Source organism: Egretta garzetta, unplaced genomic scaffold (assembly GCF_000687185.1).
Source record: "Egretta garzetta isolate BGI_Z169 unplaced genomic scaffold, ASM68718v1 scaffold187, whole genome shotgun sequence".
In the NCBI taxonomy this organism is placed as follows: domain Eukaryota; kingdom Metazoa; phylum Chordata; class Aves; order Pelecaniformes; family Ardeidae; genus Egretta; species Egretta garzetta.
This window is the reverse complement of record NW_009260342.1, coordinates 608,725-623,028: the sequence shown is the minus strand read 5'-3', so window position 1 is coordinate 623,028 and position 14,304 is coordinate 608,725. Positions and strand designations below refer to the sequence as shown.

The 14,304-nt window shown below is 37.8% G+C and overlaps 1 protein-coding gene across 1 annotated transcript in view; it reads right to left on the bottom strand.

The window, feature by feature from the left end:
- RABGAP1L (RAB GTPase activating protein 1 like) overlaps nt 1-14,304 on the bottom strand; it is a 224,685-nt gene that overhangs the window by 66,833 nt on the left and 143,548 nt on the right. Inside the window, exon 18 of the mRNA XM_035898056.1 lies at nt 9,257-9,298. Within this exon, the coding sequence (XP_035753949.1) occupies nt 9,257-9,298 (42 nt within the window). The remainder of the gene's footprint in view (nt 1-9,256; nt 9,299-14,304) is intronic.

The following is a 14,304-nucleotide window of genomic DNA, read 5'->3' as shown; positions in this document are numbered from 1 at the left end:
CCCCTCCTTCCTCGCCTGTCCCTTCTGAACAGCCTGTAGCCATCAATAGCTACATTCCAGTCATGGGATTTGTCCCACCAAGTTTCCGTAATAGCAATCAGGTCATAGCTTTCTAGCAGCACGATAGCTTCCAACTCCTCCTGTTTGTTTTCCATGCTGCGTGCATTTGTATAGAGGCATCTCATCTGAGCTGTCGGCCTCGTCACCTTCACAGCTGAACACCCCTCGTTTCCTTTGAGGTGCTTCACAGGCTTTTCCTTGTTGGCTCCTACTACCTCAGGAGCCTCCAGCTCACCTCCGCCAGACTTCAACTTGGCTGCAGCGCCCCTGACACCCTGCTGGGCAACGGTTTGAGGGCTCATACTAGCCCCCAGTCCCTCTAACCCTTGCATTTCATCCCCTAGCCTGTCGCTGGCCAGCCCGATAGGTTCCCCTTCCCCCTTCACATCTAGTTTAAAGCCCTGTTGCAGGCTATCTGTTCTTTAAGCATAGTTAAATTCTGTTTCTGGCCTTCCTGTCCATGAAATGTCTGTTTGCTCACATGGTACCGATACAGTTAAGATCCACTTAGACACATACAGCTAATGTCAACTGAACTCAGATGACATGGCTAATGGCAAAATATTCTCAAATATTTTCAAATAAATATTTAAATAAATAAAGCAAACAAAACCATACAGAATATGACTTGAAATTATCTATATTTTTGGAATTTTGTAACAAGATACCAAGGATCTTTATGGGGGGGTCCTTTATAAAACTCTGTACTTTAAAATATGCCAAGTAGAGGTGGCCCCCTTTTTATGCAACATATACACACACACACGTATGTACATAGAAACTGAAAAAATATTTGGGGAAGGCTCATGGGATTTCAAGGAAAATGATGGATCTCTACCATTTTATGATGGTCAAAGTGAGAGCTTTGTGCTTCTTGGACTGTTTGTTATGAGGAAAAAAGTATGCGCCATCATGACTAGCGCAGCTTCTATCTTTAATATTTTACCAAGAGTGCACAAAGCCTGTACACAAACGTTTTAGTTTTAGGTGTTCATACCGGTTTAGTTCCCAGATAACAGTGTTCTCACTTGCATGTTTAACAAGGCATGACAACTCGCTGTAAAAACTGGCAACCTGCCCACCTTGCATCATTTTAAAATTACAACCCTATGTGAGCACTATAGAGTCCTTTCTCCCTCTCTGCTTCCTCTGCCTGCCCACATTCCCCCTGTGCAAGCAGCCCAGCCTTTTCCATGTCCTCCCTCTGCCCCAGTCCTTCCTGCAAAAGCACCGCTAGTCTTGCCTCCTATCCTGTGCTTTGTGTTGACAAGAATATCAAATTTTTATGATAATGGGGCGCAGTACTGGAAAGGTCAGTACTGAGATAAACTACACATTTTCATAATTGCTATATGAATTGCTGATTGATCAATGCCGAAGTATGATAGCATCTCTCTTTTCCATGTCAACTGTTAAAAAAAAAAAAAAAAGGATTGGATTGCCTTTAACATTTTAGTGGCAAAGATTACTGACTTTGAAAAGCTAAATCGAATCTAAAATTGGAAGAAAAAAGAGGAAAGTTCTCTTTCAAGTTTACTCCTGCAAACGGATAAGACAAATTCTGGACCAGAACAACTCTGAAAATCCATACGAATTACATCATGCCCATAAAAAGAGCTTCACGTCTTACCTTATCAGAAATTACTTTGTCCTTTCTGTTCTTCACAACTGTGTAATCTAGATTTAGTGATGTTTACATCTTTATCATTATTAGGAAGAACACGATAAAACAATTAATTTTCATAGTAGATTCCATTAGCAATCTGTGCTGAGGTCCATGCTGGTGGTATTATTCTTAAATGGCTTGGAAAAGAGGGTGAATCATGAGGTGACCATGTTTGCAAATACTACTATATTATTCAGGCTTTTAAAGACAGCAGCTTACAGTAAAGAACTGCAGAAGGACTGGAAGATACTGAATGACTGAGGAATAGTACAGTAAATGAAATTCAATGTAGATAAATGTAAATTGATGCATATGGAGAACAGTATCCATTCTACATATAGACTCTGAGCTGACAATTGGTACTCAGGACTGAATCTTGGAGTCACTGTGGACCGTTCAATGAAAATAGAGCTCAGTGCACAGCAGAGGTCAACAAAATAAATCAAATGGTAGGAAATAATAGGAAAGGAATAGAGATTTAAGCAGAGAATGCCATCATCAGTGGCACAGAGAAAGTGAAGAGATACCAGCTGTCCAAAATGCCTTCCAACACAAGAACCAGGAACCTCACATGAAACTCAGAGGTGACGGGTTCAAAGCGAACAAAATGAAGCACATCTTCACACAATCCATAATTAAGCTGAGAAAATCTCTGTGGCTACTAGTTTCATGTGTTCAAAAAGTCACCAGACAAACCCATGGAATAACAATCCATACAGAGTTATTAAACGTGAGACTACTTCTTCCTCAGAGAGTCCCCGAGACACGAATTGCCAGAGAAAAAAGGAGTATTACTGCCCTGTTCTTACAGTCTTTCCTGTGTAGCCACTGTTGGCAACAAGATGCTAGGGTAGATAAGCCTGCAAGTCTGATCTGGAATAACTATTTTCATATTTTTATTTACTTCAATTACATACCTAAGAAAAAAATTTCCTACAGAATCACAAGATTTGCTAGGTACATGAGTCATACACAGGACACTGAAAAAAAAAAATTAGATATAACAGAACTATACATAGTTCTGAAAACACCATCTTGAGTTTCCAACATCTAGAAATTATGAACAGACAATATAATGGGGAAGCATCATTGATATATAAATCAGGGTTCAGCGCTGCTAAAGAAGCAATCCAATGAATTTCATGCTTTCTCTGCTTTAAGTCTTCTATTGCTTTAAAAAGAGAACACCTCCTCTCCCTCAAAATTAAAAATTTATGGTGAACATTCAAGCTAATAGAAACTGAACTGGTTTTAGGTGTGAGGAAGAGATAAAACGGGCTATGAAAGTAACTAGTCAAAACAGGATGGATTTTTAGCATGCAAATAAAGGTGGACATAAACTGGTTATATTGGGGCTAGAAAATTAATATTCTGGAAGTTGATTGATTCTGGACATTTTCAGGTACAGATTTCTCTTTCTAAAGATGCAATCTCCAACAAGTCACCAAATTCTGTTTTTTGTGGTAGGGGAAGTGGGTTTGGGGGAGGAATTCTTCAGCCCAGCACAACCTACAGTTTAAGGACCTCCTCTATTTACGAACGAGAAATATAAAAGCAGTGATCTGAGAGCCCCTTAAAAAGTGAACTTCTTGTCTTCTGGCTAATGGAGAAGACCTTGAAAAGAGAACAGTTGGTTCTGATCTCTAGCACCAAAGAGTTAGGATCCACTTCTGTACCAGAAGCTTCAGGGCTGATCCTGACATCAGCTACATAAAGAAGTTACAAAAAAATTGGTATAAAGGGCAACATCTATTTTGTCTTAAGATTCTAACATGGACACTTGTTTTTTATCTTTAAAAGAGCCTTTTGAGGATTTAATGCACTTGCAGAGTGGACTAAACTACATCACCTAGAACCAAAACCAGTTTAGGTTGGTCTATGTCACTTCATCCAACCTGCAGCTTAAAGCAGTGCTAATTTATTCACATTTTTTCATTATCTGTGCTAACAATATACAAGTTTTACCTAAAATAAGCACCTGTTCAGTCTTCATTGACACCCTCAGATGCTTAGGTAGTAAGATTATACAAAATATCAGTACCTTATTTCAGTAAGATATGGAAGAATTCAGTTGTTCAACTTAACTATTCCTCTTATGCTGCTTGTTTTCATTTGACTGATAAAACTTACTTCATTACTTGCTGTTATGACTTGAACCCTTTGGCTTTTTCCTTGTTTATTTTCTTAAAAGACTACACTATTTTTTAAACACTAGTGCCCCAGGCTAGATAGCAGCAAGTGATAATTTGAGAAGCAGATGATAAAGGGAGGCATAATCTCAAGGGATGTCACACTGGCCACTTTGGTTTACGCTGCAAGCCACACAGCTCCCTGAAGAACAGGTATAACTTAACCCATGAACAGCAGGACCTAAGGTGCACAAAAATGGACGACTGCTCTGGCTACCTTTCAGTATGTCCACTTCTCATGAGCATAAATTTTTGAGCTATGCCTTTAACACAGAACAAAATTTCAGATCTTATTTTAAAGTTCTGGGTTGGTGCAAGTGGTAATTCAGGAGATGATGGAGAAAATCCAAGACAGGTTAGGTCAAATGTCTATCCAAATAAGATAATGTCTTGAAAGTGAAAAAAGAAAACCTGCAATACTCTTTATGTTCATTAAAAAGTGAAGTGTAAATGTATACAGAAGTACAGCATAATTTTACTAAAAATTTGTGCTCTTACACAAATCCACATCTAAGGTGGTGAAATAGTATTTGTGGAACCCCTGGGTTAGTCATGAATACTATTCCATACAAACAACACAATCCTCATAGTCATCAGGTAAAGGAGATTTTTTTAGAAATAAGGAACTACAGCACTAATACAGAAAACAGTGTGACCTCTCTTAAAGATCCAGTCATTCACCTTTCAAAGATTAATACAGAATTGAGGAGATGCAGAAGAGAACTAGAGTTCAAGAACTCTAAGAACATTGGTTTATTTAGTAAACAATATGAATGGTATCTATAAATACTTCAAGGTGATAAACATTAGTGTGAGTATCACTGGAAGGGGACTATTTAAGATAAAGGGCAATGCTGATATAAGAGTAGATGAGTGTAAAATGTAATAAATAAAGTGTAATAAATTCAAACCAGAATCAGGGAAATGGCCTTCCACCAGCAATATTGCTGCTGTTACCAGTTTATGAAATGGAATCCATGTCACATAATAGCATAATATAGCAGAGAAGAATTGCTTTGGCCCAGGAGGTCCTTTTCAGTTCAGATACAGAACAATATAAAGATAACATACAACCTTCCTTATCCAAGGTAATTTTGACACTTTTTTATTTTTTAATGTAGGGAGTCTCTGTATCAACTACTTGAATTAACAGCATCATCTGCTGTCCCTGCCATTGTAACCAGTATGCTTCTCCCTAATCTGTTGGGCACTGACTGACACAAACTGCATTGAAGCTGAAAGGTGGCAACAGAAATAATGAAGAAATACTTGCTTGTGTAATATACAGTTATCACTTGATAACATGCAGTGAGAAGGAGTGTAAGAACTCATAAGCACCATTAGAAATGCTGCTCACATTCGTCTGAGTTCAAGGAATGATACATAAAAGTACTGGTTTTAAGGTAATATATGTATTGAAGTGAATCTCTGTAAGATAATAATGCACTGGCTGGGAAACAAAAGCAGTAACAAATACATTACATTATTGTTTCTCACTATTTTCTACCCAATTCAATTTGAATATTATATACCTTCCTGATCAAAACTATGGGTTTCCTGTGGCGTTAAGAGGTATGTTTTTAACAGTCACCCACAGGAAAGCTCAACAACCTAACTATTGACCTTAAGTGATGTTATGAATCACATTCCATAAGCAGATGAACCCTCAAAAAGAATGTTTGGATATGGACCTATTTTAAAACCCTGTGCTTAATTTTTGCATTTCCAGTTAACATGTATTCTTGCCTACCTTTTCAGTAGTTAGCAACTACAACAGTAGTTAATCTAGAGCCTGATTTCTCCTGAATCATATATTTTAATACTAGCCTCAGTCTGCTAATTCCAAAATAAAGCATGCATTTAGCTGTTTTTGCTAAGGTAGCAAGATCAGAAACAGAAGATTAAGGAAATAATTACTGAAATATTAAAATATGAAAGAAAGCTTATTATTGATCTTTTTTTTCTTTGCATATGTGAAGATTTTAATGTTTACTTTGTAATTTCCAACAAAGAAACTAACTAGTTGATGACAAAAGGGATCAGAAAGTACACTGGCAACTGGAATGGTACATTTTCCTCTCAATTACCGGTCTTCACTGGGATTTTTAAAATGAAAATATCAACGTTGTTTGTTGAGTTGTTCTAAACTACAGTTTTCTACACTGCCTTTTTCAACACTGGAGCTCTTTTTACACCCCAATGCTTCACTATATTTTCTGATGGTCAGAAAATGAAAGGAGAGGGATTTGATTTTCTATCAGTTCATCTTATTAAATGTTAATTCAGGTGCAGTCTCTATGTGATGTAACTAAATGATTAATAACAAACTGTAAAATACTGCCACCAGCTGGAGAGCCTGACAGATGAGCATACTGCAAAGTACACAAAAACCACGGACAGGCATTAGAAAACATAACATTTGGATGCTACAGAAAAAAAAGACCGTGCTTCTCCTTCGGTAAGAAAACAGATTAATGTCCTATTACAAATGATGGCCTCCATAGCTAAAGAGCTTTAATCCTCTAGCTGTTCATTGCTACGATCATACTCCGAATGTAGGAGAAGGAAAGGGAAAGGATTCCCCTCATGTCTTAAATATATGTTTATTTTCCAAAGATTACTGCATCGAGATGTCTCCGGTAATTGGTCACAGAAGTAGTACTGTCATTTCAAAACTAACAAGCATTCACTTTGAGTACTAGCAGCTGGTTTTAACAGTGAGAAACTGCATTTACTAAAAGGGAGTTCAAGACAAAAGCTTCTATTCCTTTGCTATTTAATGAGGGATTGTGAGGCACACGCTTCACAAGGAAGTGAGGAACATGGCATTTACACAGTAAAGACTCAGATATTCCACTGATGAAGGATGCTCTCATCCAAATTAAAAATAATCCAAAAGATTGTGGATGAGAGAGAATAATTCCTCTGTTTTAACAAAGAAAAAATTCTTGGGGGTTGTTTTCATTCATTTCAGAATCAGAGAAACAAGACCTTAGAAACACAGTTTTTAAAGTGGTTGTTCTGCAGCACGCACATTCAGTTTCTGTAACTTAAAAAGACTGGTACACTAAACCACTTTGTTTCTAATGATTAGGAGAGATGATGAGCACATGTGAATAGGACAAAAGATTACTTCGGGTTTCAGAGTACAAAATTATTTTCTTCCCTAACAGAACAGTGATTTCTGCTGAAAGCAAATTGTATTCTAATTCAATTGTATATAATCACCCACTCCATCTTGGTACCACTCTGGAACTGTGCTCTTATGTGAGTGCTTCTGACTTAGAATCTTATCTTACTTACCTGTATTTTCTTTGTAGTTGTTTTTGGCTGAATATAGAAATACTTTCTCAGGATGACACCTCCCTTACCGTTTAGAGCCCATTACTGCCAGGACAGGCAGATACAGCGTACTGCATATATATATATATTTATATATATAAAACAAGAACTGCTATAAGCAGAATTAAAACTAACTCTTAAAATTATTAAATTTAGAAAATTGTTATAATAAGACTGACAAAATACTTTCTTGAATTTTCCTCTTCTGGAACAGCCAAAGAGAAACGTTCAATTGGATAAGCACCATGTTGTGGAATATATATCAAATGAAAAGACCGAGCACTTTCTGTTAAAAGAAATTGGGCTAATTATTCAACACAAAAAAAAAATCCTTATTTGCAGTATGACATCCTTGAGTTAAGGGTTTTAGTCCTTTCCAACATTATCACATTTTCTAAATGGTTTTTCTGCTGCTAACCTCAGTTCTACCAATCCCATTAGCAGCAGCAGGAAACGTATGGAAAACAGACCACTGGGTGGGTACCCATGGTCTCAAAGCCATCCTTGGTAATCAAACTGAACAAAGTTCTCCTTTCCTGAAAACCTTGCCAGCCATTTTCAGCTCAGTGCAAGTACTCATCCTTTTCTTTCTTCTTCTTCTTCAGTTTTAAGATCCATAAGCTGGTATCTCTACCACTTTCCAGAACCTGTTCCTCCTACTATGGCAGCACACCTGTTGGGCATCACTTGGATGTTTGCTTTCACTTCTTTTAAAATCTATCCTGCCATAATCTATTAGATTCGCTTTATCCATACTGGCCTTAAAAACCAGAAAGCTAACAAACTCCTATAGTAAATAGCAAATAATACATATGAAACAGGAAGAAAAGAGCACATACTTCCCTCCCCCCTTCTTACAAATTCAGATATGTGCAGGAGCACTTGCCCGGAAACATACATAAAACAAATTTCCTGTTTATAGGTGACTTCATTTAATACATATACTCATGTAGAAAGTCACACCACCATTTGACACAATTACAGTGTTAGTGTAAAACACAAGTTATTTTGGACATTTCCTTACCATAATGCTACATACTATCTCACACCAGCACTGCAGTACTTCCCCCAAGTTACCCGACCTCAAGTGTTTTGAATTTTCCCGTTGCTCTGTTCACAGCAGCAGCATATCTATATTCCTGGTGTGGAGCACTTTTACTGTAGGACTTTGTGCCGCAGAAGCTGAGTCTCTGAAAATTACTCTTTACTGAATAGCTCAACTAGTACCTGTTTGCCCTTTCTAGGTAAATGATAAGGATAACATACCAGAGGACTAGCAAAAGTCAAATGATACTAGCCTGTGTCCATGTTATGGTGTTGTTGTGTTAGGAATGACAGGCTGTTCTACCCTGAGCTTTAGCCTAAAATATTTGATGGGAATATAATTTGAATTCAAAGGTGACATTACAAATTCCATACCATGTGCCTGCACATGGGCTGGTTTTGAACTAGCGGCAACTTGTGAAGGTTAATGTAAGTTAACTTTGAGCTATCTCACTGGCATCAAAAGGGCGAGTGCTTTACCTACCAGTTGGTTGGTTGGTTTGTTTAGGTAAATTCTGTGTCCAAGCCAAAGATAGAAGTTGCCCATATTATAAAAGATAGCCATTCCTCTCTTGACATTACAAATATATTTGATACCAAATAATATTCAATCACATCTTTCTTGAACAGTTATATGAAAGAACACAGCCACAAAATAAATACACTGTGAAATTAATCAGAATTGTTTTCTTAATAGTAATTACACGAGACATTTAAATCCTTAGACTGCACTCCTTGTTCCTGGAACTTTATGACATAATTAATTTTAATAAAAACAGATCCACCATAAGTACAATTCTGAAGACATCTCTACTCAAATGGATGATATTTCTCCTCTGTTCCCTCCTCCAGAAGTCCCACTATTATTGTTCCCTTAGACATGATACATTAAGCTAAGAAGAAATTTCATACAGTTTAATAAAATTTTAAAAACCCTTTCTAATCAATGACTTACCTTTAAGAGAGCCAAGGCTACATGGAAGATTATGTTCATACCCTGAAAATAAGAAGAAAAAGACTTCAATCAGTCCCAGCATACACATCTTTCCTCTCTATTACTTATCACTATGTAGCATCATAACTAGATGCTGCAAATCTCTAGGGAATGCTTCCCTTTTCCCTGCTACACTTCAAAGTTCATCATTAAAGCCCCAAGGCAGTTTCCAAACTCCTGGCTGGGGAAGACAACAGCCCTTTGGAGCTTTTGGAATCTCACAGTTCAATTTGTCAGGTGCTATGGATGTGACAGGACATCTCTCGGACATCTCTCAATCGTTTCAGTACCTGTCAACGCTGGTTTTCATGAACAGTGCAGAATACTGTAACAAGCAGGGTATCAAGAAAATGTAATAAATATTCTAGTTGATAGGATTTTTTCCAAGTAACTGATCTTAGCTATGATTAATCATGTACGATCTTTCATGCTCAAACTGTAAAAAAACCAAAATAAAACACACACACCCCAAGTACAAAATACACTTTTTTCTGTTACCAGCCAAAGATCAAAACTATTTCATAGGTAAGCAAACTGATATCTGTATCAAACAGTCTGCTTTCTGGTTTGCAAAAGCTGGGAATACAAGTGTACAGACATTCATTCAGTGAATAATACAATGACAATGTCTGATTATTTAAAAATCAAAGAAAGTAAAAACCACTCTACGGACTAGAGAGGGGTGAAAAAGGCTACATTTCCACTTGCATTGTATACAAAACCAAGAAACACCACTCCCCCACTTTTGTTCAACATCTTTTTATTTTGACAATCAAGACCTTGAGATTTTTCCAGGGGAAGGTGAACACATACCCTGAATGAGGCTCCTTTGGAGCAGCCTAACTGAAACTATTCATCGGGTCCTGCTTGGAAAACTAGCCAGGGGCAGCTCAGGCCAGAGGACACAGGACGACAGCCCTGCTCGCAGTGCACACGTTGTCTCTGCTGATGGAAGAGACTCTCCTGTCTGTAGCCTACACGTCTTGATTATTTAAGATTATAGATTAGAGCTTTGTGTTCATCCAAATATGAAAAATACCATATGCAATTCTCATTTGCTGTACTATGTACTTTGTGTTCAGACTGTTTTCCTAGATGATATTTTACAAATCTTCTTGTCTGCTTGTTTAATGGCATGATAAATCTTTTCTTACAATGTCTTTCAGAGCTGGTATCTAAAAATGTCCCCACAGATTTGCACACAAGTAATACTGTCACTGCAATACATATTGTTGTGGGATAACAACAGGACTTTTTGTAGGAAAACCTTCTCCAAGAAATTTCTGCTCTGCACAGTATTTTTCTAAGCCTCTTCCTGAGAGTCTGAGACACTTTCTATAAAGACTAGCTTTTATAAAAATCTACAGAGACTTTTCAGAGGTATTCTTGGGAAGAAACTGTATTTTTTTTTACATTGATAGTATGGTGCCTTGAAGGCATTTTACCGTTAATGAGTCTTGGAATAGCTACAAAATTAAACGTAATGAATATTGCAATGCTGCGAATTACTTTGCAATTCAATGCATAATCATTATGATAACAAACTGACTCTTTCCACTAGAGGTCACAATTGTAGCAGGACTGAACCTTGCTTCATTAATAGGAAACCCTTCTGCCAAATAGGATAACAAATATTTCAAGTAAACAACAGTTATTTTGCTTTTTATACTTCTTTTAAATAGAAAAAATGTCTGGCTGTGAATTTCAGTCATAACACTGATAATGCTAGAACACCAGCAGCAGAAAAATAAGTTCATAGTACCCTCAGTTTTATTCCAAATACCAATCTGAAGTCAATAGTTCATTCCAGAGAGTCATGACATTAACAACTTTCATTTCCTAACAAAGAGGATTTTATGTGTACGTTTTATGTGTACATACAATCTACAAAGGAGTGGCATAACTACAAGCCATCACAAACATTGTGTTTTCTTCTTAACTAACTGATTGATCAGATTTTGTTGTTTTTTGAGTAGGAGTATTGTGTCTAATTGTTGGATTAGTGAGGAATTAGTGTCCTGTGTATACCCTGGCACTGCCAAAAAAAAACCCTAAAGAAAACCAAACCAGTTTTCATTTATTTTCTAAATATTTTTTTTTTCTGATCTGCCTGAAGCTCACATTGTTCTTGAATTGAAATGAATCCAACACTCTCCTGGTACTCCTCTTATATGAGCGCATTCTTCACATGGATAGCAAATGCAGCAGAAGTAGGTTTCCTCCTGCCTTGAGAATCCCCAGCTCTTTTTCTAGCCCCACCAGGCAAGGGGCAGCTCACAGACTCCCTCATGTGACTTGACATAACCTGTTCGATGCACAAGCACCCTAAAATCAGAACACCAAAAGGACTTAAAACCTTTGTATACAGCAGTCCTGAGCAGCACTCCACTACTCCTGGCAACAGAAAACAATCTGCACCTTCCTCTTTCCTCAAAGGGAGAGTTAACTCCCAAATCAAGGCAATATTTTGGACCTGAGGCACAAACCGCTGCAGTTTCACACTGACCAGCTTGGGCCTGCTGGACCTGAAGGACTAATAAACCCCTTGACAGCTGAGTGAATTGGAGGTGGCACCTGGCAATCTACAGTAAGGCTTCTACTCATGTTTGGATTTACAGCAAGACGCTTTCGATTTCAAAGGCAGTGCCTTATCCACCCATTTTAACAACACATTTTATAACCACTGATCTACATACTTGAGTTATTTTTTCCTAATGCATGCAAGTCTATTCTGACATAGCCAAGTTTAATGATTATGATTATGAAAAAGAAGCCTCAGCTCATTTTTCCACAATCTCTTATTTAAAATCCTACTTCATTTACCACACACTGATTTATAAGATTCATCTTAAACTTCTCCATCTATTTTAGAAGGACCAAAAATACCAAAGTGCAGACACATAAATCATTGCTAGCAATATCCCTCCAGCAATTTTATAATGGAAACATGAAAGTACATACAAATCATCCACAGGGGGAAACAGAAAGGAGCCCATATTAAATAAGCTTTGGATAATTACTTTTTAAAAACCAAAGGTCAGATGTTTAAGTAGGCATTTGGAAGTAAATGCTTTAATATCATGCAGATCTCATCTTAATCTTTAAAAAATTTGCAAATGTGAAAGTTGTTCATAATTACCTACACACTTGTGGTTTTCAATATACAACAGTCAAAACTAAAAATATATACTATTACTAAACAGGAACTGTTATAAAAAGCACAGGAACAGTTAGGGGTTTATCATCATGTCATATTGCTTCTCAATTATCCGGCTGCTCTTGTTTTTCAACCTGAGAGGCTTTGCTGCTCCTGAGTAAATGAGGGAGGAGTGTGCAGCCTGCACAGCTCGAAGACATTACGCCTGCAGGCAAGGATCCCAGAAATGAGGCATGTGGGTATCCTCCTCCAAGGAGCTTTTAACTAGCCTTTTGCAGAAGGCCAGCAGTTTCTATGACAGCCTGTCTTAGAGGCTTATCTGCCTAGTTAAGCATCTGTGCAGCAGCATCTTTTTTCCAACAGGTGTCATTTAAGAACCCTCTTAAGCTCATGTAGAGGCCTAGAGCATTTTAGCAGATCTCATTAAGCTCAAGAGTTCTGGAGAAGGAACAAGCCCATCTCAAAGCAGACAACTCTTGACTATTTTGCAGTCAAGATGGTGAGATAAGGGTCAGGAAAGGGAAAATTTTAGAGGCTCTCTACAGCCTCCTTAGGTCTCCTGCTGACTGCCATGCTGAGTGTTCTCTGCTTTATGAAGACTTCCATAGGACAGCACTTACTCAAGAAGAAAGAGTATAGTTTTGAAGAAGAACCCTTCACACCTACTGGGATGATAGCACTAGGATGAACAGTCACTGTCTGGTAGGTCACCATTTAACCCATTAAGACTGCCCTTCCTAGAAGCATCCACTTACTTGGATTATATGTCAAAAGACCATAATTTCAGACAGAGATTGTAGGTAACATTCTCATGGGCAAAACAGCAAAACTGTATCTCACGAGACTGTAAAAATGAACTGGAAATGATACATGTGCACTGAAAATAAGGCTGGCTTAAAATAAGTGGAAAGCTTATTATGTTAACTCTTTTCTAGTGAGAGATTTTCGGAGTCCCTTAACTCCCTCTGAGGCCAAGATTCCTTCTGCGGATAGAAGAACTTTTTGAGGAGTCTTCACTTTGACTCCCTCTGCACTTTGAAACAACATGACTTCTGAAAAGGCCTGAAAAGTAGATTAGGAACAAAGAACAAACAGACAACGCAAATGATCTGATTTTGTAGGATCCAGTTTGTATTCAATGATCTCTGTGACAGAAAGGATGCTCATGGCTTCCTTTAGACGGGAGGAGGCATATCTATCCCTTTGACCCAGAAAATCTATCCAGAGACCTGAAAAAAGGGAGTTAAAGGGGCAGCAAACTAACACTTGCCACTGGCAAAGCTCAACAGCACAGCATGGAGCTGGTAGAAGGGTTAAGCCAAACAATATAATCATGTAGTATCTGGACAACGTTTGCACAGGGGACAATTTTGGAATTTATCTCCCATCTTAAAGCTTTTCTTTAATGACAGAAGCCTTGTGAGAAGGTAGGCTACATTAAATAGTAGCATCTCGCCCTCTCCCACCCACCCGACAGACCTTCCTCTGGTTATAGGGCAATGCCCTCTGCCTCATTTTCATAAATAAAAGGAAGTTAATCTCTTAAAAAGTATACAGAAAATTCATTTAATGTTAGTGTCCTTATCTGTGGTCCTTATCTCCTAAATATGCATGACATGTAGGAGGAAACAGTGAAGATACTGCTACAATGTTCTCTGAAGTTCAGTGCCAGGTAAAGAAGATATACATGAAAGTCAACTAAGCACCTTCTTAAGATCTGAGAAGTCTCAAGACTCACATGACATGCCATCAGGAGAACCAGTTAATCTGTTCCAGGTTTCTAATAACTGATTTCTCCTTTTTTTTACAAGAGAGATTAGCTACTCAAGTGAAGTTAATTTGACATTGTCTC